Source organism: Mustela erminea, chromosome 12, assembly GCF_009829155.1.
Source record: "Mustela erminea isolate mMusErm1 chromosome 12, mMusErm1.Pri, whole genome shotgun sequence".
Taxonomy (NCBI): domain Eukaryota; kingdom Metazoa; phylum Chordata; class Mammalia; order Carnivora; family Mustelidae; genus Mustela; species Mustela erminea.
In genome coordinates, this window is record NC_045625.1 from 2,089,198 (window position 1) to 2,113,491 (window position 24,294).

Genomic DNA, 24,294 nt, shown 5'->3' on the forward strand with positions numbered 1-24,294 from the left:
CAGCGTGGCACCCGGGCCAGGGGCTCTCCAGCGGCAGCTGCTCTGCCCTTCCCTTCCTCCCCATGGACCCACTGGAGCCTTGACCCGCTGCCCGCCAGCGAAAGGCTCTCCAGAGCCTGGCATCCTGGGGAGGCCCCGACGCTCGTCCCACAGAACGGGGGATGAGGCCCGGCGTCCTGGGCGGTCCTCCGGGATGCACACAGGCGGGCCGGCCCTGTCCCACACAGTCCTGGGGGCCTTCTCCTGGGGAGAGTGTCCCTGCCGAGGGGAAGTGAGGCCGTCACGCGGGACGCTTATCAAGAAGGGTGTGGGGCTGGGTCGCCTCCGGCCTCGGGAGGAAGTGGCCACCGTGAGAAATAAAGCCAGAGGTTAAGGCGGCGGCCACTGCCTCACAGAGCCCAGGAGCTCCCGCGGCCGCACAGACCAGAGCCATGGAGCCGAGCGGAGCTGCTGCCGCGACCCTCGTCGCGCTCTTGTGCACCGGGGCCTGGGCCGCCGCCGACACCTGTCCGGGTGAGTCAGACGCCAGGGGAGCCGCACGGGCCAGGACCAGGTCGACCGCGGGTGGCCTCCACTTGCATACCCGGCCCCAGCTCGGCCTGGCCCGCCACCGGCATCCCTTCATTATTCCTCGTGAAGGCGCGTTTGAAGTGTCCTTTGCCAGAAAAGAAGGCCGGTGGGCAAAGGAGGAGGCGCAGCCCCACCCGGAGCTGGTCGGCGCCCCGGGTCCGCGCCGCCGGCAGGGCAGCCTGCACGGGTGTCCTTCTCCTCCGGGCCTCGGCATCCACGAGCCGGGGGGTGGGGGGGCGTCAGGGTTCGAGAGCCGGAGAGGATCCTCTGGTCCCACCGCGTGTGGTGTGTGGACGCAGAGGGCCGGACGGCCCCGGGTCAGACTGTGCCGCTGGCACCGGCGCTGGGAGACCTCACAGCCAAAGCTCTGTGGCTCTCAGGTTCTGGGGACGGGGGAGTTGCACCATGTCTCTGAGGGGCAGGACAGGGCAGGCTTTCCCTGGCCGGAGGCTTTCACAAGCCGATCCAGCGGCGCTGGGCTGTGGGAGGTTCCGGACCCAGTGGGATGGCGCAGGTGCACGTGCAGGTGTCCACGGGCCACTCTGCTCCGCGCTCGTCGGGTCGGGCAGGCCGGGGACACAACCTACACTGAGTATCCCAGAGAGGTCGGATGCGTGCGGCCGGAAACACGCATGGGACCCTTAAGGGATATCAGGGGACAGTTAATTTTTTTCCGTAAACATGTCTTATTTCCTAATGTGCCTAAAATAGGCAAGTATTCTATTTTAATGAGAAAAAAATTAAGCAAAAATAAACATGAAGTCTACATTGACCTGAGCAGTGAGGTGAGGACCCAGGAGACCCCAGGTGGGGCAGCTGCCGTGTCCTCCGCAGGAGCCTGTGGTGCCCGTGCCCCCCATGGCACCCGCTGGCCTGGTGGAGGCCTCTCTGAGCTCCGTCACCCACACGATTCAACTCCACCAAGTAAATGACCCTCTGCTCCCAGCTCTGCGGCCCTCTCCAGGGCACCCCCAGGGACCCCTTCTGCCTCAGACTTCTGTGAGCTCAGGCCTGAGGTCGGGGTGAATTTCCCACGGTGACCCCAATTCCCCAAGTTCCTTCTCATACTCATTGTTCACGTCTCCCGAGAGTCCCCAGGGGGCGGGAAGCTCTTTCCAAACACTGTGGATTCTGAACAGGGGCACCAACTGACGCTCGCTCCCCCGCAGTCCTCGTCCGGTGCTCCCGGGGCCCAGAGGACAGAAGCCCAGAGGGTTTGAGTGACTTGTCCGGGGACACACAGCACCGAGGAGCCGGATTGCCTCGGCAGGGAGGACTCGCAGGCCCTCTCCTCCGGCCAGACCCGCACACATAGCAGGGCAGAGGGGGACAGAGCAAGTCTACCCCAGATGCGAGAAACCCGCCTCCAGGCTGAACCTGCGGGGGTCCCCGGCGGTCTGCCCGGGCCCGAGGTCAGCACACGGGCAGGAGCCTCGGAGCGGGCGGACAGTGTGCGAGACCTGCTGGGCCACCAGGCGCAGGGGAAGGCACTGACCGTCACTCCGTGTTTCCCTGCAGAGGTGAAGGTGGTGGGGCTAGAGGGCTCCGACAAGCTCAGCATCCTCCGCGGCTGCCCGGGGCTGCCCGGGGCCGCAGGGCCCAAAGGAGACGCAGGCGTCAACGGAGAGAGAGGTACGTGCCCCGGGCCGGGGCGGGGTGACCAACGCCCGCTCGTCTCCAGCGAGACCCGGGGCTGGGCTAGGCCCCCGGCTCCCTAGTGGCCGTGGCAGCTTTGTCCACCCCGGGAGCAGCGGTTCTGTGGACAAGTGGCGCCGGGCGGCCTTAGGACTCGGGACAGAGAGCTCACATGGGACTGTGGCGGCTGCACCTTTGCCCATGAGGCCCGTGTCCTGGAATTTGCAGGCGCACCCGGGTCCCCTGGAGTCCCCGGCAAGGCAGGACCACCGGGACCCAAAGGTAACAACGGGATGAAGGGCCACGGCCCCTCGCGGGACCCCGGGGTCCGTCCACGGAGAAAGGAGAGAGGAACACACACAGAGGGACAGGGAGACGGGGACCTGGGGACACAGGGAGGAGGACAGAGAGAGACAGACAGGGGAGGGACACGGAGGCAGACAGAGGGACAGCGGGGCTCGGGTCGTATTTCCGCGGAGCCTCAGCTGAGCGCGTGACCAGAGTCCTGACCCAGGGAAGGTGGGCCGCAGGGACCTCTCCTTCCCGGGGCCAGGATCCCAGGCCTCGGGGTTCCTCCGCTGTTCGGAGACCCTGGCGTTGGAACCCTTGGAAAGCCCGCAGAGCAACGAGGGTGCCCTGCCCAGAGCAGGAGGCCTGGGGCTCGGCCCCCACGGACCCCTGAGGGCTGAGCAGATGGGGGTGTCTGAGCGCTCAGGCGGCCTCTCCCTGACCACACCCCCCGTGTCGGGGGTCCTATCCTCCTGTCTCTGCTCCAGGGGACCGAGGGGACACAGGAGTGCGCGGGGAGAAAGGTGAGTCGGGCTCGCAGTCCTGGGGCTTCGTCCGCGTGGGGGTCCCCGAGGCCGCAGTCAGCCTGGCAGCATCTGCTGGGGGAGGGTCTCAGACCCGAGTCCCTCTTCCGTCAGGGACATGCCTGGGAGGCGCGCAGGTCTGGGTCAGGGCTGGGCTCGCTGGGCGGTCGGTGAGGGTGCAGAGCCCGGCGTCTGCGCACGGGGACCCAAGGGATGACAAGACTGCGTCCCTGCTGATGTGGACACTGGCCTTCCGTTGCCCGTTTATTCGCGTTTCTTTATCAGACAGATTGTAAGAGGCAGAAAAGGCAACTCACAAACTCGAAACCCAGTCCCGTGCTCCACACACAAGTAAAGAGGGGATGGCTGGCACGGGGTGCAGGGTGGGACCCCGAGGGACGGTGCCACCCCACGGGCCCAGCCCAGGATGGACACAGGAACCCAGCAGACCGGCTCCCGGGACGGGCATTCCCAGAGCCCATCCGTGGGACTGGACAATCTGCCCTGGACAGATCCTGACCCTATGTCCATGCTGTGTGCCGGCCAGGGAGCACCTGTGGCTGAAGGGGACGGGGCGCCCATTGCTAGCCCGTGATGTGTGTGTCCTGTCCCCACGAACAGGAGAGCCTGGGCCTCAGTCCTGTGACACAGGTGACTGACCACGCCACCGACCTCCCCCCGCTTCCCGCTCGCCAGAGGCCAGCCCCACGCTCAGCCGGGCTCCAGAATCCAAGGACCACCCACTCTTAGACACGGTTCCCTCCCGCGGCTACTCAGCAATGGGCAGCTGGGACCTGGCAATGTTCTCAGGAAGCCCTGATGTCCCCTGAAGACCAGGGGTCCGAGGACTCAGGTGGGGCAGCCCTGGGAGGGATGGCCAGGTAGACTGGGCTTGGCCGTCACAGCTGGGGACCCGGGCCTTGGAGTCCGTTCAAGCCCAGGGACACCTCCCCCCGCCCCAAATCCATCCAGACACCGCCACTCCCCACCGCACCCCGCCCAGGGTGCCCTGCCTGACATCAGCTTCCGGGTCTGTCCCAGCACCTCGGACCTGCAAGGACCTGCTCACGAGAGGGCACTCTCTGACCGGTTGGCACACCATCTACCTGCCCGGCTGCCGGCCGCTGAGCGTGCTGTGCGACATGGACACGGACGGCGGGGGATGGACCGTGAGTGTCGGCGGCCAGGGGACCGCCCAGTGGTGCGTGGGGACAGCGGGCTCTGCCTGGGGATCCCACAGAGCAGCTCGTCCGCTCGCAGGGAGGACACTATCGTGTGACCGTTGTCAAAAGGTCCGGATGCCCCCGTGAGGCTGTCCCGTCCCCCTGGCCCAGGCTGGGGGAACCCCACACCTTGGTGGGGCATAAATGCTGCGGGAGGGACTGCAACATTGGGGCGAGGCCCAGAGGGAGCCCAAACCTCCAGCTGTGCGGCCTTGGGCTTGTCGCCCACCCTCTCTCGTCCTCCTGTTTCCCTGTCCCTCGGCCGTGGGCTCTGCCCACCCCTGGGGTCGGACATGAGGCCGCACAGCCATGCCAGGGGCTCGGCCGGGATGACCCCTGAGCCCCAAGGCCTCCCCCCATAGGGTGGGCCCCTGAGCCGCGGACCCCTGAGCCGCGGACCCCCGCAAACCCCGGCCCGAGCCCTCCCGCCGTCCGCAGGTGTTCCAGCGAAGGAGCGACGGCTCCGTGGATTTCTATCGCGACTGGGCCGCGTACAAGCGGGGCTTCGGCAGTCAGCTGGGGGAGTTCTGGCTGGGGAACGACAACATCCACGCCCTGACCGCCCAGGGTAGGTCCCCGACCTCCTCCGGCCCCCACCGCGAGCCGAGGACGCCGCCCTCCTCCGCCCGCGGGCTGGCTCTGTTCCGGGCCCCCCTATGCGTGGGAGCCGGGCCTTCGGCTCACACACCAGGTGGGAGCACGGTAGGACCGAGGTGAGGGACTCGGCAAGCGTGGGGCCACCGGCCTCTTAGATCCCGAGACAGGAGGGACCAGAGGCCTCGGGGGTGGGCTCCGCGTCCAGCCATCACCCCACCTTTCCCGACACACCGGCCCCAGGGAGCGCACGGCCTTCCCCCCGCAGGAACGTGCGCGGCTCCCGCACGGGGCTGGGAGTGATGTCCCAACCCGCGGGGAGAAGGCGCACTGTTGACGGACATAGTGTCGTGCCCGGCGCGGGAGCACGAGGGGGGCATGTCGGGGCAGAAGGACCCTTGGCAAGGGGTTTCCATGGCCCGTCCTACATCCACGGACGTCGTCCGTGATTGTGCCAACCCTGGGTGCCGGGTCCACACAGCCCCTCCACCCGTCCCTAAATCCCCACCTGCCAGCCCTGGGTCGAGGGTCCCTCTGCTGGCACCTCACAGCCTTTCTGCTCCAGGAACCAGCGAGCTCCGGGTAGACCTCGTGGACTTCGAGGGCAACCGCCAGTTTGCCAAGTACAGCTCGTTCCAGATGGCGGGCGAGGCCGAGAAGTACAGGCTTCTCCTGGGCGCCTTCGCCGGGGGCAGCGCGGGTGAGTGTCCGGCCAGGGCCGGGGGCCTGGGCTGCAGCACAGAGGGACCTGTTTCCCGTCCCGCCTCTGCCTCTTCCTCGGGGTGAGTGGAGGCGGCCGCCAGACGGGGCTCTCCCGTACGTGAAGAAATGTGACCCACACCTCATGGTCCCTCCAGGCAATGGGACCCATTTAGTAGAAAGTGCAGGAACAGGGGCTCTTCTTCTTACTGCCACTATTGGCACAAACAGGGACAGGGTGATAACGGAGCCCATCTCTGTGGATCCCGGGTTCCTGCTTCACGGTGCCTGGTGCTCTCGGCTGAGCAACCTAGGAGCCCAGGGCCAGCAATGGCCTCCTATCAAGACAGGGTGTCTGCCAGCTGGGAGGGGCAGAAGGGATTCCAGAAAATCAAGGTCACTGTACCACAGAGCAAGTGTTCACAGGCATCCTCTAGAGTTGCGCAGTGCACGACCTGAACTCCTGGTCACTGCAGTTCTGCCTCGAACTAGGATCCAAATAAAACGGCCCACTCTCCCTCCGCACAGGTGATTCCCTGACATACCACAACAACCACCCCTTCTCCACCAAGGACCAGGACAATGACTCAAGTCCAGAAAACTGTGCTGAGCGCTACCAGGGGGCCTGGTGGTACGATAAATGTCACCTGGCGAATCTCAATGGTCTCTACCTCCCGGGCTCCCATGAGACCTTTGCAAATGGCATTAACTGGAAGTCAGGGAAAGGCTACAACTACAGCTACAAGGTGTCAGCGATGATGGTGAGGCCCGTGTAGCACGGGGCCGTCCACGCACACCGTGGCCGCAGGGAGGGCGGTCTGGACCCTCTCGGGGCAGGGAGCTCTGGCTTAGGGTCCTCAGCCTGGTCCCTCCAGGGACCCCGTCTGCTTTGTGCCTTTCACCCACACGAACGCCCCTTCTCCCTTCCAAGCCGGTGAGAACGGGGAACCCTGATCTCGGCAGTCACACGTTTTCTCAATAAAGACATTTGATTCCTCGCTTAGCACACGTGGGCGTCACCTGCCTTTCCCTGACCACGGGTCACGCTGCCTCTGTTCTTTGGTTCGTGCACCACCGTGGACGCTGAGGGAGTTTCTGGGACCCTCGGGTCAGGAATTGGAGCACAGGACCCGTGGCCGTGCCATTTGCCTCCGTGTGCTGGTGGCCACAGTCTATGGTCCCCAGGCCCAGCCCCGGCCCCAGGTCCCCTACTTAGCGTCCCCACCCCTTCCCAGGCTCCCGTGGGAGGCACTCAGGACCGCCTCAGACATCGACCATGGCTGACCATAGGCCTGCGGGTCCCTGGGCAGGAACAAGACCGAGGGGGCATAAGGCAGCACGTGTGGCTGCTCTGAGCGGCCCGGGGGAGGGGCGCACGGTCTGAGGGTCCAGCGTCAGGCGTCCCCACACCTGGCCAGCAGGCACCAGGGCACGGACAGGCCCCCGCCTCTAAGCCGGCAGGCCATCGGAGAGACGAAAGGGGCATTAGCCCGGGAGTCTGTGTCTGCCGAGCAGCCTAGTCAGCCCTCTCAACCCTGCCACCCATGTGCCCTCAGGAGACCCCATCCTCAGCCTGGTCAGCGGGTCCCCAAAATGGCTGGCAATGGCCCGGTATACCATTCACGTCCCCCTAGACCCACGGAGACCGGTCCGACTTTGTGGTCTACTTGTAGAGAATCTGGGAGGGCTCAAGGGGGTCCCACCTTCCTTGCCCCCCAGGGTCTCTCCTGGGCGCTTTGCTGGTCTACGAGCCACACAGAGCTTCTAGGAGACGGTGTGTGTGGCGTGTCTAGATCCTTCTGGAACACGTGCGTGGTTTTCTCTCCGTTCCTGGAGGGAGCTGTGTCCCGAGGATCTGGAACCACTGCTCTGGCCTCGAGCTCCCGGACCCGCCTCTGTTCTGGGGGGAGCCCATGCGGGACCCCATCCTCAGCCCCAAACCAGGGGAGGAAGGTCCACGGCCCAACCCAGCGCTGGGCAGTGAGGACTGTGTCCCCCTGTGCTCGGCAGCCTTCGGAGCCTAAGGTCACACGTGCCTTGACCTTGCAGCCCTGTTAATGGGGTCCCCCTAGGAATGACCTTCCTTCAGGAAGCCAGGATCTCAAAGAAACAATTAAACCTGGAGAAAACACTTCACCTCTCCAGGGCCGTGTCATTATGGCGCAAGGCATGTCCCTGCCCTGGCCAGCCGTCCACCCGTGCTCGGAAGCCCACACTGGCCTCCCAGTGCTGTCTGCGACCGCTGGGCTTTGGGACTCCCAAGGTCAGGGTCCAAGAGCGGAGCTGCCTCCATCCAGAAGAAGCAACTGTTTGTTTCACTGGGGCTGTGCCTGGCTCTGCATCTGCCTGGGCTCTGCGGGCGGTGTGACCTCGGGCCATCGCTTGACCTCTCTGCGTTCTTCTCCTGGGACGGGGGGAACGCGATGGCTTTGCGGACTCTGGAGTAAGGACAGTGGGTGCGAAGCTTGGGGTCCGTGATAGACGCAGTGGTCAGTGACCGTGGTGGGGGCTCTGGGCCTCGCCCGCCTCCTCCGAGCCCCCCTCCCAGCTCCTAGGAGCCTCCTAGCCCGGCCTGGCCGCCGCACCTGGCTCCGGACTCCGCTTCTCTTCTGCCGTCACAACGTGGGGGGAGGAGCCCCTTGGCTTCTCGGTCGCTGTTGTAAGCCGGGCAGCCCCTGCCCACCCACCCGGGGCTTCCCTGTGCCCCGCCCTTGCCACTGAGGCCGTCGGGCGGTCTGCCGTGGGCGGTCCGGGGTCAGAGGCCGCTGCCACATCTGTCTGCATCACGGCTGCCCACACGTGCCTGGTGGGCTCTGAGGTGCCGAGCAGAAGCCAGGCTGTTCGGTGCCTCAGAATCTACCAGAGAAAAAGTCTTCTTCCTCTCTACTTCTCTCCTGGCCTGAGGAACATCCCCCCCTTCCTGAAAAAAGCTGACCTCTGGGGGCTGTGATGGGCCCCAATCCAGTTGTGGGGTCTTGCCCCAGCCTGCCAAGCCTGCTTGCTCTGAACCCCCTTCCCCTTTGCCTAGGTTCACAAGTTCTTCTAAGACTTCCAAACCTTAGAGCATTTTATAAGAGAAGGACTTGGATGGGGTCATCTGGTGCATTTTAGGCTCAGGCGGGTCAGGGGGAATCAGGACACTGCTCATCAGAAGGAGATGATGTTTTAGGCTGTATTAATGAAGGCACAATGTCTAGAATTGAGGAGGAGACACCATACTCTCGTCTGCACTGGTCAGGTCACACCTGTGCCTTAGGTCCTGCGTGTCACCCTTTAAAGGAACCAGGGAGGGCGAGTGGTCTGGGTCTGGTCCTGTCCATGTCTTGCCTCCTGGAACAGGAAGGCAGCTCCGTGGCTCCAAGGGAAGACGCGAGAACCAGAACCCCAGTTGTGCATGTGTAACATCTGCTGCTGAAGAGGCCTCCTGGGGGAAAGGCCCACCTGCGGAGAAACATAGCTGTTCGCACGCAGGATCCCGGAAGCAGGGCCCAGGAAGTTGAGGTCGTGCAGAACTGGAAAATGCCGGGCATTTCTAGACCCCAAACAGTGAGAGATGGGATCTTGTTGAAGCCCCCGAGGAAAAGACCAGGGGACCGTGTTAGGAACAAGTGGCCCTGCCTTGCACATCACGGTCTTTGTGCTCAAGCCTGGAAGCCCCAAGCAGGCATCTCCACGACGACCGAGGCACAGACGTGTGCACGTCGGTTAGAAGCAAACGCAGCGTGAGAAGCATGTCAGGAGGCGCGCGTGGAGAAGGTAGGCAGCAGGAGGGGCTGGTCCCCACCGCGCAGCCGCGCTCACCCACCCCGGGGACGTCGGACCGTGGCCTGGGCGGGAAACACGTCTGTCTTGTCTTACAGCCGCGAGATGGGAAGGTTAAGCAGCTGGCGGTCGCTCTGCTTGACCTAGAGGGGCCAACGTATGGACGGACAGACGTGGGAAGGGCAGACGTGGTATAGGCGCTCGGGTCCTGAAACCCGCCCTGAGCGTGAGCGACACAGGCCCCTTCCTGTTTCCCAAGCCGCCCTCGAGCTCCTCTGCGGGGTTGTCATTGTCCCCGTGACTGATGAGCCACATGGGGAGGGGGCGGCCAATTAGCTGCTTCCCGGAGCCTCGCAGAAGCCTGACAGCCCCACCCGCCCACTGGAGACGTGGCAGAAGTCCCAGTCAGGAAGCCCAGAGAACCAGCAGCCATCTGGAAAAGTCCATCTGTCCCCAAGCAGCAAACACGAGCCCCCCATCACGAGAGGGGCCTTTTCCATTTAGACCGGGGCTGAACGGTGAACCATACCGTCCTGGGGTCAGAAAACAGATGCGACCTCTCTGGTTCCTGCTTTCATGCAGGAGGAAGACCCGTGGCTGCCCGGGCCCCGACTGCCCCCGCGGACAGCCCGTGCGGCGTGACGGGGCAGTGGTCGGTGGCATCGGTGCTCCTCGGCTTGTGGAACCGGCCCTGCCTCGCGGCAGAGCTCAGCTCTGAAGGGGCCCAGCGGCGAGCAGGGCGGGAAGTTCACAGTCCTTGATCCCGGCCCCCCAGAAGGCTCCGGCTCGGGGCCGGGACGTCAGAGTCCAGGGCAGAGGGCACATCCCAGCAAAACAAAACCCCCAGAACCATGCCGGACAGGCTGGCGAGGCCCCTGAGGCAGCGGCCTGTGCCCCTGAGTGAGGGGGTCTCATGTCTGAGGAGCTCAGGCCTGGCGGTCGGCCGGGCGGTGCAGCGGCATCTGCGGGTGGCCGGCCCGGCTCTGCTGCTCCTGGCTTCGGGCCGCGTGAGCGCGATGGCGGAGACGCATTCCCGCTCAGGCCCGCGTTCCCTGCGCCTGCAGCATCCTCCTGCGCAAGCTTGGCTGTTGTGAGCCACGGGGAGTGGAGCCTCCGTTCACTTGCCCTCAATCACCCAACAGTAGCCCGACCTGCCTGAAACCCGCAGGCGATGGGTTCTAGGCTGGCCTGCCCCTCAGAACCATTTGGGAGGGTCTTAAAAATACAGTCAGGGGCTCATTCCAGACCTACAAGACCGAGATCGCAGTGGGCAAGAGAGTCTGTGTCTGCGGATGGCTTCCTGCTGCCTCTATGACAAGCCACGTGGGAAAACCCACGCACCACACCGGCGGGCGTCTCTGTGGACCCCCTGTCCCCCTTGCGCCCATGAGTCCTCGGAGCACAAGGCCAGAGCAGGCCAAAGCAGAAGCAAATCGGAGCACTAAGCCCGCGGAGTCGGGACCTGGTCAGCACACAGTGGCGTGACATGCGGTGCTGGGATCTCCGTGTTTCCCATACAGGGTCACTTCCACAGAGAACTCCACATGCTTGGAACTGGCAAGCTCACCCCAGAACTTATTTCTGGAGAAAACTTCACAGATGAGGGACAGCCGTGGGATAGACGCGTTCCTTACAAAGTCACAGGTCTACCCAGTCCCCACCAGGAGGAGGGTGATGGTCCCCTCGAATGAATCCAGGGTGACCACTGAAACAAGGTGACCGGGGGAGCCCCAGGGGGAGGGAAGCTACGGTCGGAGGACGTGCTCCCCGGAGTCCATGAACGGATGAGAAACAGGGACCTTATGAACTCACAACAGGCGTGGGACCAGGTTCAGAGATTCTCTTCAGAGGCAGAGGCGGGGACAGGGGGTGCAGGGGACGGGGGCACAGGAACCGTCGGGGCGTCAGGGCGGGGTGTTGCTGGGACAGAGCCCATCCTCCTGGGGGCCGCCGCCGGGCACAGTGCAGGCAGGAGGCTGAGCCGCCGGGGGCCGCAGCAGCGCCGGAGAGGGCTCGCCAACAACACCGGACTGAAGCTGGGGCTGGGGACGACGACCCGGAAAACAGACGGGAGGCGCCCAGAGCCCACTGCCCGCGCCTGTGAGGGGAGACCTGAGAGCAGGGAGGTGGGGTGGAGGGAGTCCCAGCAAGCCTCACGCACCCCTCCCAGCACAGGCACAGGGGCAGAGGGGAAACCTTAGAAACCCCGAGGAAAAGGGTCATGTGCCTTCAGAGGAGAAACCCTAACAACTGTGCAGAAACAAGGGCATCTCAGAGCACCCGGGCGGGGGAGGGGGGTCCGTCGGCGGAGCGTCTGCCTTCGGCCCGGTTGGTGATCCCGGGGTCCCGGGAATGGAGCCCCCCATCAGGCTCCCTGCTCGGCGGGGAGCCTGCTTCTCCCTCTCCCTCTGCCCCTCCCTCTCACGCGGGTTCTCACATGCCCTGCTCCCTGCTCGCTCTCAAATAAATACCTACAAAATCTTTAAAAAGAAAAGAAATACCCGCGTCTGGAAATACTGGACGTGCCCTCCCCAGGGCTGAGAAAAACTGCCAGCCGAGAATTCCACACCCAGGGAACAGGCTCTTTGAAAGGGCGGCAGGACTAAGATGTTTGCAGGAAACAAGCGGACTGAGTTCGTCACGGGCAGACCCGCACCGGAAAACAAGCAAACAAGAGACCAAAAGAAAAACTCCAAACAAAGAAACGGGAAGGAGGAAGCAACAAGAGCAAGGCACCCGGGGCGAGGGGGTGGACAGGCCACGAGGGGCAGAGGGGACAGCGCCGTGGCAAGGGCGTCCGTGTCCTCGGGGCTCTGGGGAGTGGCTGAAGCAGGGTCGGGGCAGCGGTGACAAAAGCCAGGAGGGGATGCAGTTAGGGGCTTTGGCGTTCTGTGCTGGTGAAGCGACAGAGGGACCACTGACCTCGTCCATGAAAGGTCCAGGGCGATGCTCGGTCACCAGCGTCGGCACGGAAGGTGTAGGGGGAGGATGTACACAGGGGAAGCTGGTAGAGGGGCCCTGGGGTCATGAAGACACCCAGGGGATGCAGAAGGGCCCAGAGAGCAGAGAAGGAGCTTGGGGACCAGCCTGCGGGAAAGCCCTCCACAGGCACCTGTGGGCGGGGCCACGGTGATGCTCCTGCCCCTCCCCCACACACGTGGGGCTCCAAGGGCCCCGCCCCCTAGTTTTCTTGCTTATTTCATCCCCCAGACACCACAGGGCAGATCTCGCCATCACCGAAATGTCCCCATTTGGGTTTAGGAAACTCTTCCTTGGTATTTTTCCTTTTAAAATTAATGCGTGGTTTCTGAAAGCTACAAAACCACACAAAACAAAACACAATGTAACTCTTCCCTGATCACTGGTCATTTACGGCCCGCTATCCATCTTGCTTTTCCACTCCCACCACCTGCAAATCCTCACAGTCAGCTTTCCGGGGCCTTTGATGACGTCACGTCTAATTCATAACTACCCTCGACACTTCAAACTGCAATAATAAAGTGTGAAAGATTCAGATCCCTTCTTGGGCTGTTCGATCGTCTAATGAACAGAATCGTCCTCGCGCTAATTAATTTTTAGAAACCTGAGTAATTTTACTCAGAAAGGCAATGAGCCCACAGCCCCCCAGGCACCCCGTGTAGATGCACACTGAGATTTCCACGCAGCGTTATGAGACCAAGTTACTTACACGTCTAAGGTGGGATTCGTGAGACTTTCTCGGCAACAGAGCAAATTCTTGAAACATAAGTGTGAGATTCCAAACCTGTCCAGATGCCTGAATGCAAAAATCGTAATTCTGTGACTTGTGTGAATGATATCTACACTTAATTCATGTCTTCCCAGGTTTCTAGAATGATTTCCTCCTAAGGAATAAGGCATCGTCCCAGTGAGCAGACGTGGCTTTCCCTGGAGACTGCGGCCAGGACCCGGTGGATCTGGCCCGTGGCTGGGCTGCCGAGGGCCGCACCGAAGCAGGGACCCTCGATGGGAGGGAAGGGCGGGTGCGTCACCCCCGTTCCTGGACCCAGGGAGCACGCATTCCTTACAGCCGTGGACACAGCCCGTACATGAGAGTACACCTCGTGAAAAGTGTGGCCCCGATATTTTTATCCTGGTGGAGCCAGCGGCAGATCGTCACCCGGGAGAAGAAACAGGGCACATGGGCCCCACGCAGGCCATCTGCACCCCAGCCCTGAAAGCCATCGCTGTCTTGGTTTCCTTGTGTCTGTTTATGGCCCAAATGCGCAACCCCACGTACCACGGGCCGTCTTATCTTCGAGAGCAGCTTGGCGTGCAGCGGGCTCCCCAGCCCGCACTACTGAACCTGGCTCCGTTGCCGCCTGCCTGGGTGCTCACGCATCTGCGTCCTTGGCTGTGCTGGCGGGAACGCGCCACGGCTCTCCCGTCCTTGGGGAGCAGAAGTGTCGGCCTGTGGCGGGGTGTGTGCTCAGTTTCCAGCATTCACGCCCAACTCTTTCCCAGGTTGGTGGCATCAGTCCCGAGCTCTCTGCCGGTGCGTGAGAATCTGCCCAGAGCCCAGCATCCCTGCGGCAATCCGGCCGTCCGCGTGCGTGTGTGATCGGACCTCCTTCTGGTTCTAATTCCCATTTCCCCGAGAACTCATCAAACCAAGAACTTTTTAAAAATATGCCCATGCTGTGGATATCATCTTTTGGGAAGCGTCTGTTCAAATCTCTTACCTACTTCGTACTGGGCTGTCCTAATGTTCTGATTGATCTTAGGAGTTCTGCAGTTTCTGGACATGACGCTGCTTTTCCTTTTGATAGTTTGCCATAGGGAGAATCATATACCTGCTGCCACAGGTTCCGACCCTAATCCCCACACCACGTGGACTGTGTCACCTTACATGGCCAAAGGGAGTTGGCAGATGGCATGAAGTTAAGGACCCCAAGACGGGGGATGGTCCCGGCTGGTGCAGGGGACCGACCCGACCTCCTGTCCTTCCAAGCAGAGAGGCTTTCCCGGCTGTGCTCAGAGGGAGACGGGGCCCCGGGAGCAGGGCCAGGAGGAGATGTTGCGGGCTGTGAGGCTGTGGGAAGGGCCTCAGCCAAGGAACGCCAGTGGGCTCTAGAGGCTGGCAAAGGCAGGGAATCAGACGCGCCCCTAGAGTCCCCAGAAGTAACACAGCCCTCCTGGTGACTCACGTCCTGCCCAGGGAGACCCAGGTAGGACTTTGAATGCACAGAACGCATTTCCGTCCCTCTGAGCCACCAGGGCTTTGGTAAGGATCTGCGGCAGCTGTGGGAGGCCGGCCGACGGCGTGGTGGAGCCAGTGGCTCGGTCTGGGACGTCCCTTCTATTCTCATGAGGTGCTCTTTGGTAGACGTGGGCTTGGATTTCAACGTGGTCCAATGATTGGCCGGTCCCCTGGTGTCTGCTGCTTCTGAAATCCCAGTAAGGGTCAGTCCCAGGCCTGAGGATGGGAAGCGGTCCGCGCTCGGGGTCTGCGGGGACCTAGGGCTGTGGCGCGTGCGGTGGCTCCGCGTCTCTCAGCGGGTGCGGGGGTGCCTGCCCAGGGCTGTCCTGCTGCTGTCCGACCAGCTGAAACGTTCCTATGGTAACTTCTCCCCCTTTCTGAAGAGAGTTTTCTAGGTCGGAGGGACCTTTGGGGCGACGTGAAGATGCCGTGGAGTGGGGGGCTGCAGGAGACTTGGGGTGAGCGGGAGGGGGCTCCCCGGGTCATCAGTGGGGGCGTGAGGCTGGGGACTGCCCAGCAGGGGGCCATCTCCCAAACTGAGCGAGCTCAGAAGCCCCCGCTGAGCCAGAGCTGTGGCCGAGGCCCTTGGTGACGGTGACAGTGACGGTGACGGTGACGCTCTCAGAAACGCAAATGAAACCACAAAAAAGGAAAAAAAAACAAAACCCGGGTCTGTCGGAAAGCACACCCTGAAATACATCCCCTTCCTGCTGCGGCGCCGCGGGTGTGTGCATCGGACACAGAGATGGGCCAGAAGGGCTCGGAGACGGCCGGGTCCCCGGGGCTGGGCGGCGAGGGGCGGCAGGGGCGGCGGACGCCGGTTTTCCCTGGGGCCAGCGTCGCCGCTCTGGGGGGCTCGCCGCAGGCCCCGCACTCCACGGGCCGCACCTTCATCTCTGACCCCTCCCAGCTGTGACTGCGCCCCCCACCCACCGACTTCCAGCTGATGCCAGCTCGCAAAGCGCTTATAGTCACCCCCCTGCAGAGATGGTTCAGGGAGGACAGGTGACCCCGGGGCCCCCCCAGCTGGTACAGCTCTGCACAGGCTGAAGAACTCAGCTCATCGTCCTTGTGTGACCTCAGAGGCTGCTCCGGGAAGGGGTGTGTGGTGCTGGTGTGGACAGGGCCCGGCCTTCGGGAGCCAGAGCCCTGCATCCCAGTAGTGCCTCCCTCCCTCTGCAGGGGCGCGCGCGGAGCTCCCGGGGAGGGACAGTCTGCCCAGGCTTCAGAGGCACACCACCCCGCCTTCCCACGGCGCATTGCCCCCGCTGCTCCCCAGGACCCTAAGGACTGCCAGGGCTGTCCCCTCCATGGCCAGTGTCTTTCGTCCCCTGCCTGGGCTGCTGTGGTCGCCTCCAGCGGAAGCAGCAGGCCTCACCCAGGGCTGCCTGCTCCGTCTTCAGCCAGCACAGGAAGCCCAGCCCTGCCTCGGCAGCGCCACCCTCCCCACCAGCCTCCCTAGACTCCTACAAAATGGGGGCGACAGGCCCTGCCCAGGTCTTACCTTGCCCTCCCGCATGAGACCATGTGAGTGACTCACGGTGAACCTCTGCCTAGGCGGACACTCACTGGCACTGCCCCCCGCAAAGGCACCAGCCTACACGTCTTGGCCTCGCCCTCCGTCTTGAATGAGCTGTAATTGGCCAGTTGGCAGTTGCCCTTGAAGTCTGCAGGGTCTAAACAGAGCCCTGCCAGAGTCCATGGCTCAGGGGCCCTACCACGTGGGGAAGGCCTTGTAGCTCAGGGGGCTTGGCTTCTGCTCGTCCCTCGGAGCCCACCAGGCACATGTGGGCAGCCGTGATGCAGACAGATGTGGCAGCGGCCTCTGATCCCGGACCGCCCACGGCAGACCCCCCGACGCCCTCAGTGGCAAGGGCGGGGCACAGGGAAGCCCCGGGTGGGTGGGCAGCGGCTGCCCGGCTTACAACAGCGACCGAGAAACCAAGGGGCTCCTCCCCCCACGTTGTGACGGCAGAAGAGAAGCTGAGTCCAGGGCCAGGTGCGGCGGCCAGGCCGGGCTAGGAGGCTCCTAGGAGCTGGGAGGGGGGCTCGGAGGAGGCGGGCGAGGCCCAGAGCCCCCACCACGGTCACTGACCACTGCGTCTATCACGGACCCCAAGCTTCGCACCCACTGTCCTTACTCCAGAGTCCGCAAAGCCATCGCGTTGCCCCCGTCCCAGGAGAAGAACGCAGAGAGGTCAAGCGATGGCCCGAGGTCACACCGCCCGCAGAGCCCAGGCAGATGCAGAGCCAGGCACAGCCCCAGTGAAACAAACAGTTGCTTCTTCTGGATGGAGGCAGCTCCGCTCTTGGACCCTGACCTTGGGAGTCCCAAAGCCCAGCGGTCGCAGACAGCACTGGGAGGCCAGTGTGGGCTTCCGAGCACGGGTGGACGGCTGGCCAGGGCAGGGACATGCCTTGCGCCATAATGACACGGCCCTGGAGAGGTGAAGTGTTTTCTCCAGGTTTAATTGTTTCTTTGAGATCCTGGCTTCCTGAAGGAAGGTCATTCCTAGGGGGACCCCATTAACAGGGCTGCAAGGTCAAGGCACGTGTGACCCTAGGCTCCGAAGGCTGCCGAGCACAGGGGGACACAGTCCTCACTGCCCAGTGCTGGGTTGGGCCGTGGACCTTCCTCCCCTGGTTTGGGGCTGAGGATGGGGTCCCGCATGGGCTCCCCCCAGAACAGAGGCGGGTCCGGGAGCTCGAGGCCAGAGCAGTGGTTCCAGATCCTCGGGACACAGCTCCCTCCAGGAACGGAGAGAAAACCACGCACGTGTTCCAGAAGGATCTAGACACGCCACACACACTGTCTGCTAGAAGCTCTGTGTGGCTCGTAGACCAGCAAAGCGCCCAGGAGAGACCCTGGGGGGCAAGGAAGGTGGGACCCCCTTGAGCCCTCCCAGATTCCCTACAAGTAGACCACAAAGTCGGACCAGTCACCAGGGGTCTAGGGGGACATGAACGGCACACCGGGCCATTGCCGCCATTGTGGGGACCCGCTGACCAGGCTGAGGATGGGGTCTCCTGAGGGTGCATGGGTGGCAGGGTTGAGAGAGCTGACTAGGCTGCTCGGCAGACACAGACTCCCGGGCTAATGCCCCTTTCGTCTCTCCGATGGCCTGCCGGCTTAGAGGCGGGGGCCTGTCCGTGCCCTGGTGCCTGCTGGCCAGGTGTGGGGACGCCTGACGCTGGACCCTCAGACCGTGCGCCCCTCCCCCAGGCCGCTCAGAGCAGCCACACGTGCTGCCTTATGCCCCCTCGGTCTTGTTCCTGCCCAGGGACCCGCAGGCCTATGGTCAGCCATGGTCGATGTCTGAGACTGTCCCGAGTGCCTCCCACGGGAGCCTGGGAAAGGGTGGGGACGCTGAGTAGGGGACCTGGGGCTGGGGCTGGGCCTGGGGACCATAGACCGTGGCCACCAGCACACAGAGGCAAAGGGCACGGCCACGGGTCCTGTACTCCAATTCCTGACCCGAGGGTCCCAGAAACTCCCTCAGCGTCCACGGTGGGGCGCGAACCAAAGAACAGAGGCAGCGTGACCCGTGGTCAGGGAAAGGCAGGTGACGCCCACGTGTGCCAAGCGAGGAATCAAATGTCTTTATTGAGAAAACGTGTGACTGCCGAGATCAGGGTTCCCCGTTCTCACCGGCTTGGAAGGGAGAAGGGGCGTTCGGGTGGGTGAAAGGCACAAAGCAGACGGGGTCCCTGGAGGGACCAGGCTGAGGACCCCAAGCCAGAGCTCCCAGCCCCGAGAGGGTCCAGACCGCCCTCCCTGCGGCCACGGTGTGCGTGGACGGCCCCGTGCTACGCGGGCCTCACCATCATCTCTGACACCTTGTAGCTGTAGTTGTAGCCTTTCCCCGACTTCCAGTTAATGCCATTTGCATAGCTTTCATGGGCGCCCCCGAGGTAGAAACCATTGAGATTCGCCAGGTGACAATTACTGTACCACCAGGCCCCCTGGTAGCGCTCAGCACAGTTTTCTGGACTTGAGTCATTGTCCTGGTCCTTGGTGGAGAAGGGGTGGTTGTTGTGGTATGTCAGGGAATCACCTGTGCGGAGGGAGAGTGGGCCGTTTTATTTGGATCCTAGTTCGAGGCAGAACTGCAGTGACCAGGAGTTCAGGTCGTGCACTGCGCAACTCTAGAGGATGCCTGTGAACACTTGCTCTGTGGTACAGTGACCTTGATTTTCTGGAATCCCTTCTGCCCCTCCCAGCTGGCAGACACCCTGTCTTGATAGGAGGCCATTGCTGGCCCTGGGCTCCTAGGTTGCTCAGCCGAGAGCACCAGGCACCGTGAAGCAGGAACCCGGGATCCACAGAGATGGGCTCCGTTATCACCCTGTCCCTGTTTGTGCCAATAGTGGAAGTAAGAAGAAGAGCCCCTGTTCCTGCACTTTCTACTAAATGGGTCCCATTGCCTGGAGGGACCATGAGGTGTGGGTCACATTTCTTCACGTACGGGAGAGCCCCGTCTGGCGGCCGCCTCCACTCACCCTGAGGAAGAGGCAGAGGCGGGACGGGAAACAGGTCCCTCTGTGCTGCAGCCCAGGCCCCCGGCCCTGGCCGGACACTCACCCGCGCTGCCCCCGGCGAAGGCGCCCAGGAGAAGCCTGTACTTCTCGGCCTCGCCCGCCATCCGGAACGAGCTGTACGTAGCAAACTGGCGGTTGCCCTCAAAGTCCACGAGGTCTACCCGGAGCTCGCTGGTTCCTGGAGCAGAAAGGCTGTGAGGTGCCAGCAGAGGGACCCTCGACCCAGGGCTGGCAGGTGGGGATTTAGGGACGGGTGGAGGGGCTGTGTGGACCCGGCACCCAGGGTTGGCACAATCACGGACGACGTCCGTGGATGTAGGACGGGCCGTGGAAACCCCTTGCCAAGGGTCCTTCTGCCCCGACATGCGCCCCTCGTGCTCCCGCGCCGGGCACGACACTATGTCCGTCAACAGTGCGCCTTCTCCCCGCGGGTTGGGACATCACTCCCAGCCCCGTGCGGGAGCCGCGCACGTTCCTGCGGGGGGAAGGCCGTGCGCTCCCTGGGGCCGGTGTGTCGGGAAAGGTGGGGTGATGGCTGGACGCGGAGCCCACCCCCCGAGGCCTCTGGTCCCTCCTGTCTCGGGATCTAAGAGGCCGGTGGCCCCACGCTTGCCGAGTCCCTCACCTCGGTCCTACCATGCTCCCACCTGGTGTGTGAGCCGAAGGCCCGGCTCCCACGCATAGGGGGGCCCGGAACAGAGCCAGCCCGCGGGCGGAGGAGGGCGGCGTCCTCGGCTCGCGGTGGGGGCCGGAGGAGGTCGGGGACCTACCCTGGGCGGTCAGGGCGTGGATGTTGTCGTTCCCCAGCCAGAACTCCCCCAGCTGACTGCCGAAGCCCCGCTTGTACGCGGCCCAGTCGCGATAGAAATCCACGGAGCCGTCGCTCCTTCGCTGGAACACCTGCGGACGGCGGGAGGGCTCGGGCCGGGGCCTGCGGGGGTCCGCGGCTCAGGGGTCCGCGGCTCAGGGGCCCACCCTATGGGGGGAGGCCTTGGGGCTCAGGGGTCATCCCGGCCGAGCCCCTGGCATGGCTGTGCGGCCTCATGTCCGACCCCAGGGGTGGGCAGAGCCCACGGCCGAGGGACGGGGAAACAGGAGGATGAGAGAGGGTGGGCGACAAGCCCAAGGCCGCACAGCTGGAGGTTTGGGCTCCCTCTGGGCCTCGCCCCAACGTTGCAGTCCCTCCCGCAGCATTTATGCCCCACCAAGGTGTGGGGTTCCCCCAGCCTGGGCCAGGGGGACGGGACAGCCTCACGGGGGCATCCGGACCTTTTGACAACGGTCACACGATAGTGTCCTCCCTGCGAGCGGACGAGCTGCTCTGTGGGATCCCCAGGCAGAGCCCGCTGTCCCCACGCACCACTGGGCGGTCCCCTGGCCGCCGACACTCACGGTCCATCCCCCGCCGTCCGTGTCCATGTCGCACAGCACGCTCAGCGGCCGGCAGCCGGGCAGGTAGATGGTGTGCCAACCGGTCAGAGAGTGCCCTCTCGTGAGCAGGTCCTTGCAGGTCCGAGGTGCTGGGACAGACCCGGAAGCTGATGTCAGGCAGGGCACCCTGGGTGGGGTGCGGTGGGGAGTGGCGGTGTCTGGATGGATTTGGGGCGGGGGGAGGTGTCCCTGGGCTTGAACAGACTCCAAGGCCCGGGCCCCAAGCCGTGACAGCCAAGCCCAGTCTACTTGGCCATCCCTCCCAGGGCCGCCCCACCTGAGTCCTCGGACCCCTGGTCTTCAGGGGACATCAGGGCTTCCTGAGAACATTGCCAGGTCCCAGCTGCCCATTGCTGAGTAGCCGCGGGAGGGAACCGTGTCTAAGAGTGGGTGGTCCTTGGATTCTGGAGCCCGGCTGAGCGTGGGGCTGGCCTCTGGCGAGCGGGAAGCGGGGGGAGGTCGGTAGCGTGGTCAGTCACCTGTGTCACAGGACTGAGGCCCAGGCTCTCCTGTTCGTGGGGACAGGACACACACATCACGGGCTAGCAATGGGCGCCCCGTCCCCTTCAGCCACAGGTGCTCCCTGGCCGGCACACAGCATGGACATAGGGTCAGGATCTGTCCAGGGCAGATTGTCCAGTCCCAGGGATGGGCTCTGGGAATGCCCATCCCGGGAGCCGGTCTGCTGGGTTCCTGTGTCCATCCTGGGCTGGGCCCGTGGGGCGGCACCGTCCCTCGGGGTCCCACCATGCACCCCGTGCCAGCCGTCCCCTCTTTACTTGTGTGTGGAGCACGGGACTGGGTTTCGAGTTTGTGAGTTGCCTTTTCTGCCTCTTACAATCTGTCTGATAAAGAAACGCGAATAAACGGGCAACGGAAGGCCAGTGTCCACAACAGCAGGGACGCGGTCTTGTCATCCCTTGGGTCCCCATGCGCAGATGCCGGGCTCTGCACCCTCACCGACCGCCCAGCGAGCCCAGCCCTGACCCAGACCTGCGCGCCTCCCAGGCATGTCCCTGACGGAAGAGGGACTCGGGTCTGAGACCCTCCCCCAGCAGATGCTGCCAGGCTGACTGCGGCCTCGGGGACCCCCACGCGGACGAAGCCCCAGGACTGCGAGCCCGACTCACCTTTCTCCCCGCGCACTCCTGTGTCCCCTCGGTCCCCTGGAGCAGAGACAGGAGGATAGGACCCCCGACACGGGGGGTGTGGTCAGGGAGAGGCCGCCTGAGCGCTCAGACACCCCCATCTGCTCAGCCCTCAGGGGTCCGTGGGGGCCGAGCCCCAGGCCTCCTGCTCTGGGCAGGGCACCCTCGTTGCTCTGCGGGCTTTCCAAGGGTTCCAACGCCAGGGTCTCCGAACAGCGGAGGAACCCCGAGGCCTGGGATCCTGGCCCCGGGAAGGAGAGGTCCCTGCGGCCCACCTTCCCTGGGTCAGGACTCTGGTCACGCGCTCAGCTGAGGCTCCGCGGAAATACGACCCGAGCCCCGCTGTCCCTCTGTCTGCCTCCGTGTCCCTCCCCTGTCTGTCTCTCTCTGTCCTCCTCCCTGTGTCCCCAGGTCCCCAGGTCCCCGTCTCCCTGTCCCTCTGTGTGTGTTCCTCTCTCCTTTCTCCGTGGACGGACCCCGGGGTCCCGCGAGGGGCCGTGGCCCTTCATCCCGTTGTTACCTTTGGGTCCCGGTGGTCCTGCCTTGCCGGGGACTCCAGGGGACCCGGGTGCGCCTGCAAATTCCAGGACACGGGCCTCATGGGCAAAGGTGCAGCCGCCACAGTCCCATGTGAGCTCTCTGTCCCGAGTCCTAAGGCCGCCCGGCGCCACTTGTCCACAGAACCGCTGCCCCCGGGGTGGACAAAGCTGCCACGGCCACTAGGGAGCCGGGGGCCTAGCCCAGCCCCGGGTCTCGCTGGAGACGAGCGGGCGTTGGTCACCCCGCCCCGGCCCGGGGCACGTACCTCTCTCTCCATTGACGCCTGCGTCTCCTTTGGGCCCTGCGGCCCCGGGCAGCCCCGGGCAGCCGCGGAGGATGCTGAGCTTGTCGGAGCCCTCTAGCCCCACCACCTTCACCTCTGCAGGGAAACACGGAGTGACGGTCAGTGCCTTCCCCTGCGCCTGGTGGCCCAGCAGGTCTCGCACACTGGCCGCCCGCTCCGAGGCTCCTGCCCGTGTGCTGACCTCGGGCCCGGGCAGACCGCCGGGGACCCCCGCAGGTTCAGCCTGGAGGCGGGTTTCTCGCGTCTGGGGTAGACTTGCTCTGTCCCCCTCTGCCCTGCTATGTGTGCAGGTCTGGCCGGAGGAGAGGGCCTGCGAGTCCTCCCTGCCGAGGCAACCCGGCTCCTCGGTGCTGTGTGTCCCCGGACAAGTCACTCAAACCCTCTGGGCTTCTGTCCTCTGGGCCCCGGGAGCACCGGACGAGGACTGCGGGGGAGCGAGCGTCAGTTGGTGCCCCTGTTCAGAATCTGAGCGTCCACGGCGTTTGGAAAGAGCTTTCCGCCCACTGGGGACTCTCGGGAGACGCAAACAATGAGTATGAGAAGGAACTTGGGGAATTGGGGTCACCGTGGGAAATTCACCCCGACCTCAGGCCTGAGCTCACAGAAGTCTGAGGCAGAAGGGGTCCCTGGGGGTGCCCTGGAGAGGGCCGTGCTGGCTCCCAGGATGCAGAGCCGGGCCCGCAGACCTGGGAGCAGAGGGTCATTTACTTGGTGGAGTTGAATCGTGTGGGTGACGAAGCTCAGAGAGGCCTCCACTAGGCCTGCGGGTGCCATGGGGGGCACGGGCACCACAGGCTCCTGCGGAGGACACGGCAGCTGCCCCCACCTGGGGTGTCTCCCTTCTGTCCTTCTGGAGTCTCCTGTGCCACAGGCTTAGCGGTGCCTTTGTGCCTCCTCCGTCAGTCTGCTCTCCAAGGGGGGAGGCTGCTCTCCTGCACACAAGGCCTGACCCACCTGCTTAGGATTTGGAGCAAGACCCCACTCCCCTTTCCCCTGAATCTGCTGAACCAGATCTTCTGTGGTGAGGGCTTGCAGACTAATGTGAGATCCCCTGGCTTTGAGAACTGGAGAGAGCAACTCTGGAAGGCCCGTGGGCAGACAAAGAATGTAAAAGGCATTTTCTTCCTCCTTGGAGACAGAGTGGAGACCTAGAAGCGAGGCTTCCAGGGGCTTGTCCCAGACCCATGAGTGAGGCCGGCATCACAGCTTGCTCCCTCCCACCAGCAGCCCTGGCAGGTGTCCTCATCTGAGGACCATGAGGGGAGTTGGGAAGATGCCTGTGGAGGGCTTAACTGGGGACCCTCTATGTGGCTAGCGAGATCTAGTTACCAGCTTCAGGTCGGCCTCACCTGGACAGGTGTCTGCAGCCTGGGCGGCCAGGGTCTCGATGCAGAGGAGCAGAAGGAGACGACCAGCAGGCCTCAGGGGCCCGGCGACTCTGCTTGGCTCCATGTCCTCTGGTGTCCCACGTCGAAGAGCCTCCCAGCTCTTATAGGCCACCGAAGCTGGCCCCAGCCTGCGCCAGCAATTTCTCAACTCCCAGTGGGACACCCACTTCCTATAGGGTCTTCGGTTGAACCCACAGGAAGTATCAGGTGATGGCCAAGGGTGTTTTCTTCCATTTGGGCCCCACCAGCTTTCTGCTAAATCAGGTTCACTTCCCCTAGCAAGGGCATCCTGTTCCCCATTAACGGAGCTCCCAGAACCCTCTGCTGGAAAGGGTCTGCTCTGTGTGTGGCTAAGGAAAGCCCAGACCCCAAACACCCTTCCCAGAACTGAGCTATACCCAAACAATACTCTGTGGCCTTGACTGAGGTAT

At 63.8% G+C, this 24,294-nt stretch overlaps 2 protein-coding genes across 8 annotated transcripts; one reads left to right on the forward strand and one right to left on the reverse strand.

Moving 5' to 3' along the window:
- Nucleotides 1-397: 397 nt before the first annotated feature.
- On the forward strand, nucleotides 398-6,534 carry FCN2 (ficolin 2). Of its 3 annotated transcripts, XM_032306374.1 has the most exons (9): nucleotides 402-513; nucleotides 2,089-2,202; nucleotides 2,434-2,487; nucleotides 2,982-3,017; nucleotides 3,639-3,668; nucleotides 4,059-4,186; nucleotides 4,679-4,808; nucleotides 5,400-5,534; nucleotides 6,062-6,534. In XM_032306374.1, the coding sequence occupies exons 1-9, from the start codon at nucleotides 432-434 to the stop codon at nucleotides 6,307-6,309; spliced, it is 957 nt and encodes a 318-aa protein (XP_032162265.1). In that variant the 5' UTR covers nucleotides 402-431; the 3' UTR covers nucleotides 6,310-6,534. The 3 variants fall into 3 exon arrangements, with proteins under 3 accessions (XP_032162266.1, XP_032162267.1, XP_032162265.1); XM_032306375.1 differs by lacking the exon at nucleotides 3,639-3,668 and having other exon boundaries at nucleotides 398-513; XM_032306376.1 differs by lacking the exon at nucleotides 2,982-3,017 and having other exon boundaries at nucleotides 399-513.
- An 11,554-nt stretch (nucleotides 6,535-18,088) lies between these two features.
- Nucleotides 18,089-24,008, reverse strand: LOC116570657 (ficolin-1-like). 5 transcript variants are annotated; one of them, XM_032308045.1, is made up of 9 exons: nucleotides 23,825-24,005; nucleotides 22,437-22,550; nucleotides 22,152-22,205; nucleotides 21,614-21,649; nucleotides 20,963-20,992; nucleotides 20,413-20,572; nucleotides 19,823-19,983; nucleotides 19,096-19,230; nucleotides 18,089-18,568 (listed from the first exon to the last, which is right to left on the reverse strand). In XM_032308045.1, the coding sequence occupies exons 1-9, from the start codon at nucleotides 23,925-23,927 to the stop codon at nucleotides 18,321-18,323; spliced, it is 1,041 nt and encodes a 346-aa protein (XP_032163936.1). In that variant the 5' UTR covers nucleotides 23,928-24,005; the 3' UTR covers nucleotides 18,089-18,320. The 5 variants fall into 5 exon arrangements, with proteins under 5 accessions (XP_032163936.1, XP_032163940.1, XP_032163938.1 ...); XM_032308049.1 differs by having other exon boundaries at nucleotides 19,823-19,952; nucleotides 20,445-20,572; nucleotides 23,825-23,998; XM_032308047.1 differs by lacking the exon at nucleotides 21,614-21,649 and having other exon boundaries at nucleotides 23,825-24,008.
- Between the last annotated feature and the right edge of the window lie 286 nt (nucleotides 24,009-24,294).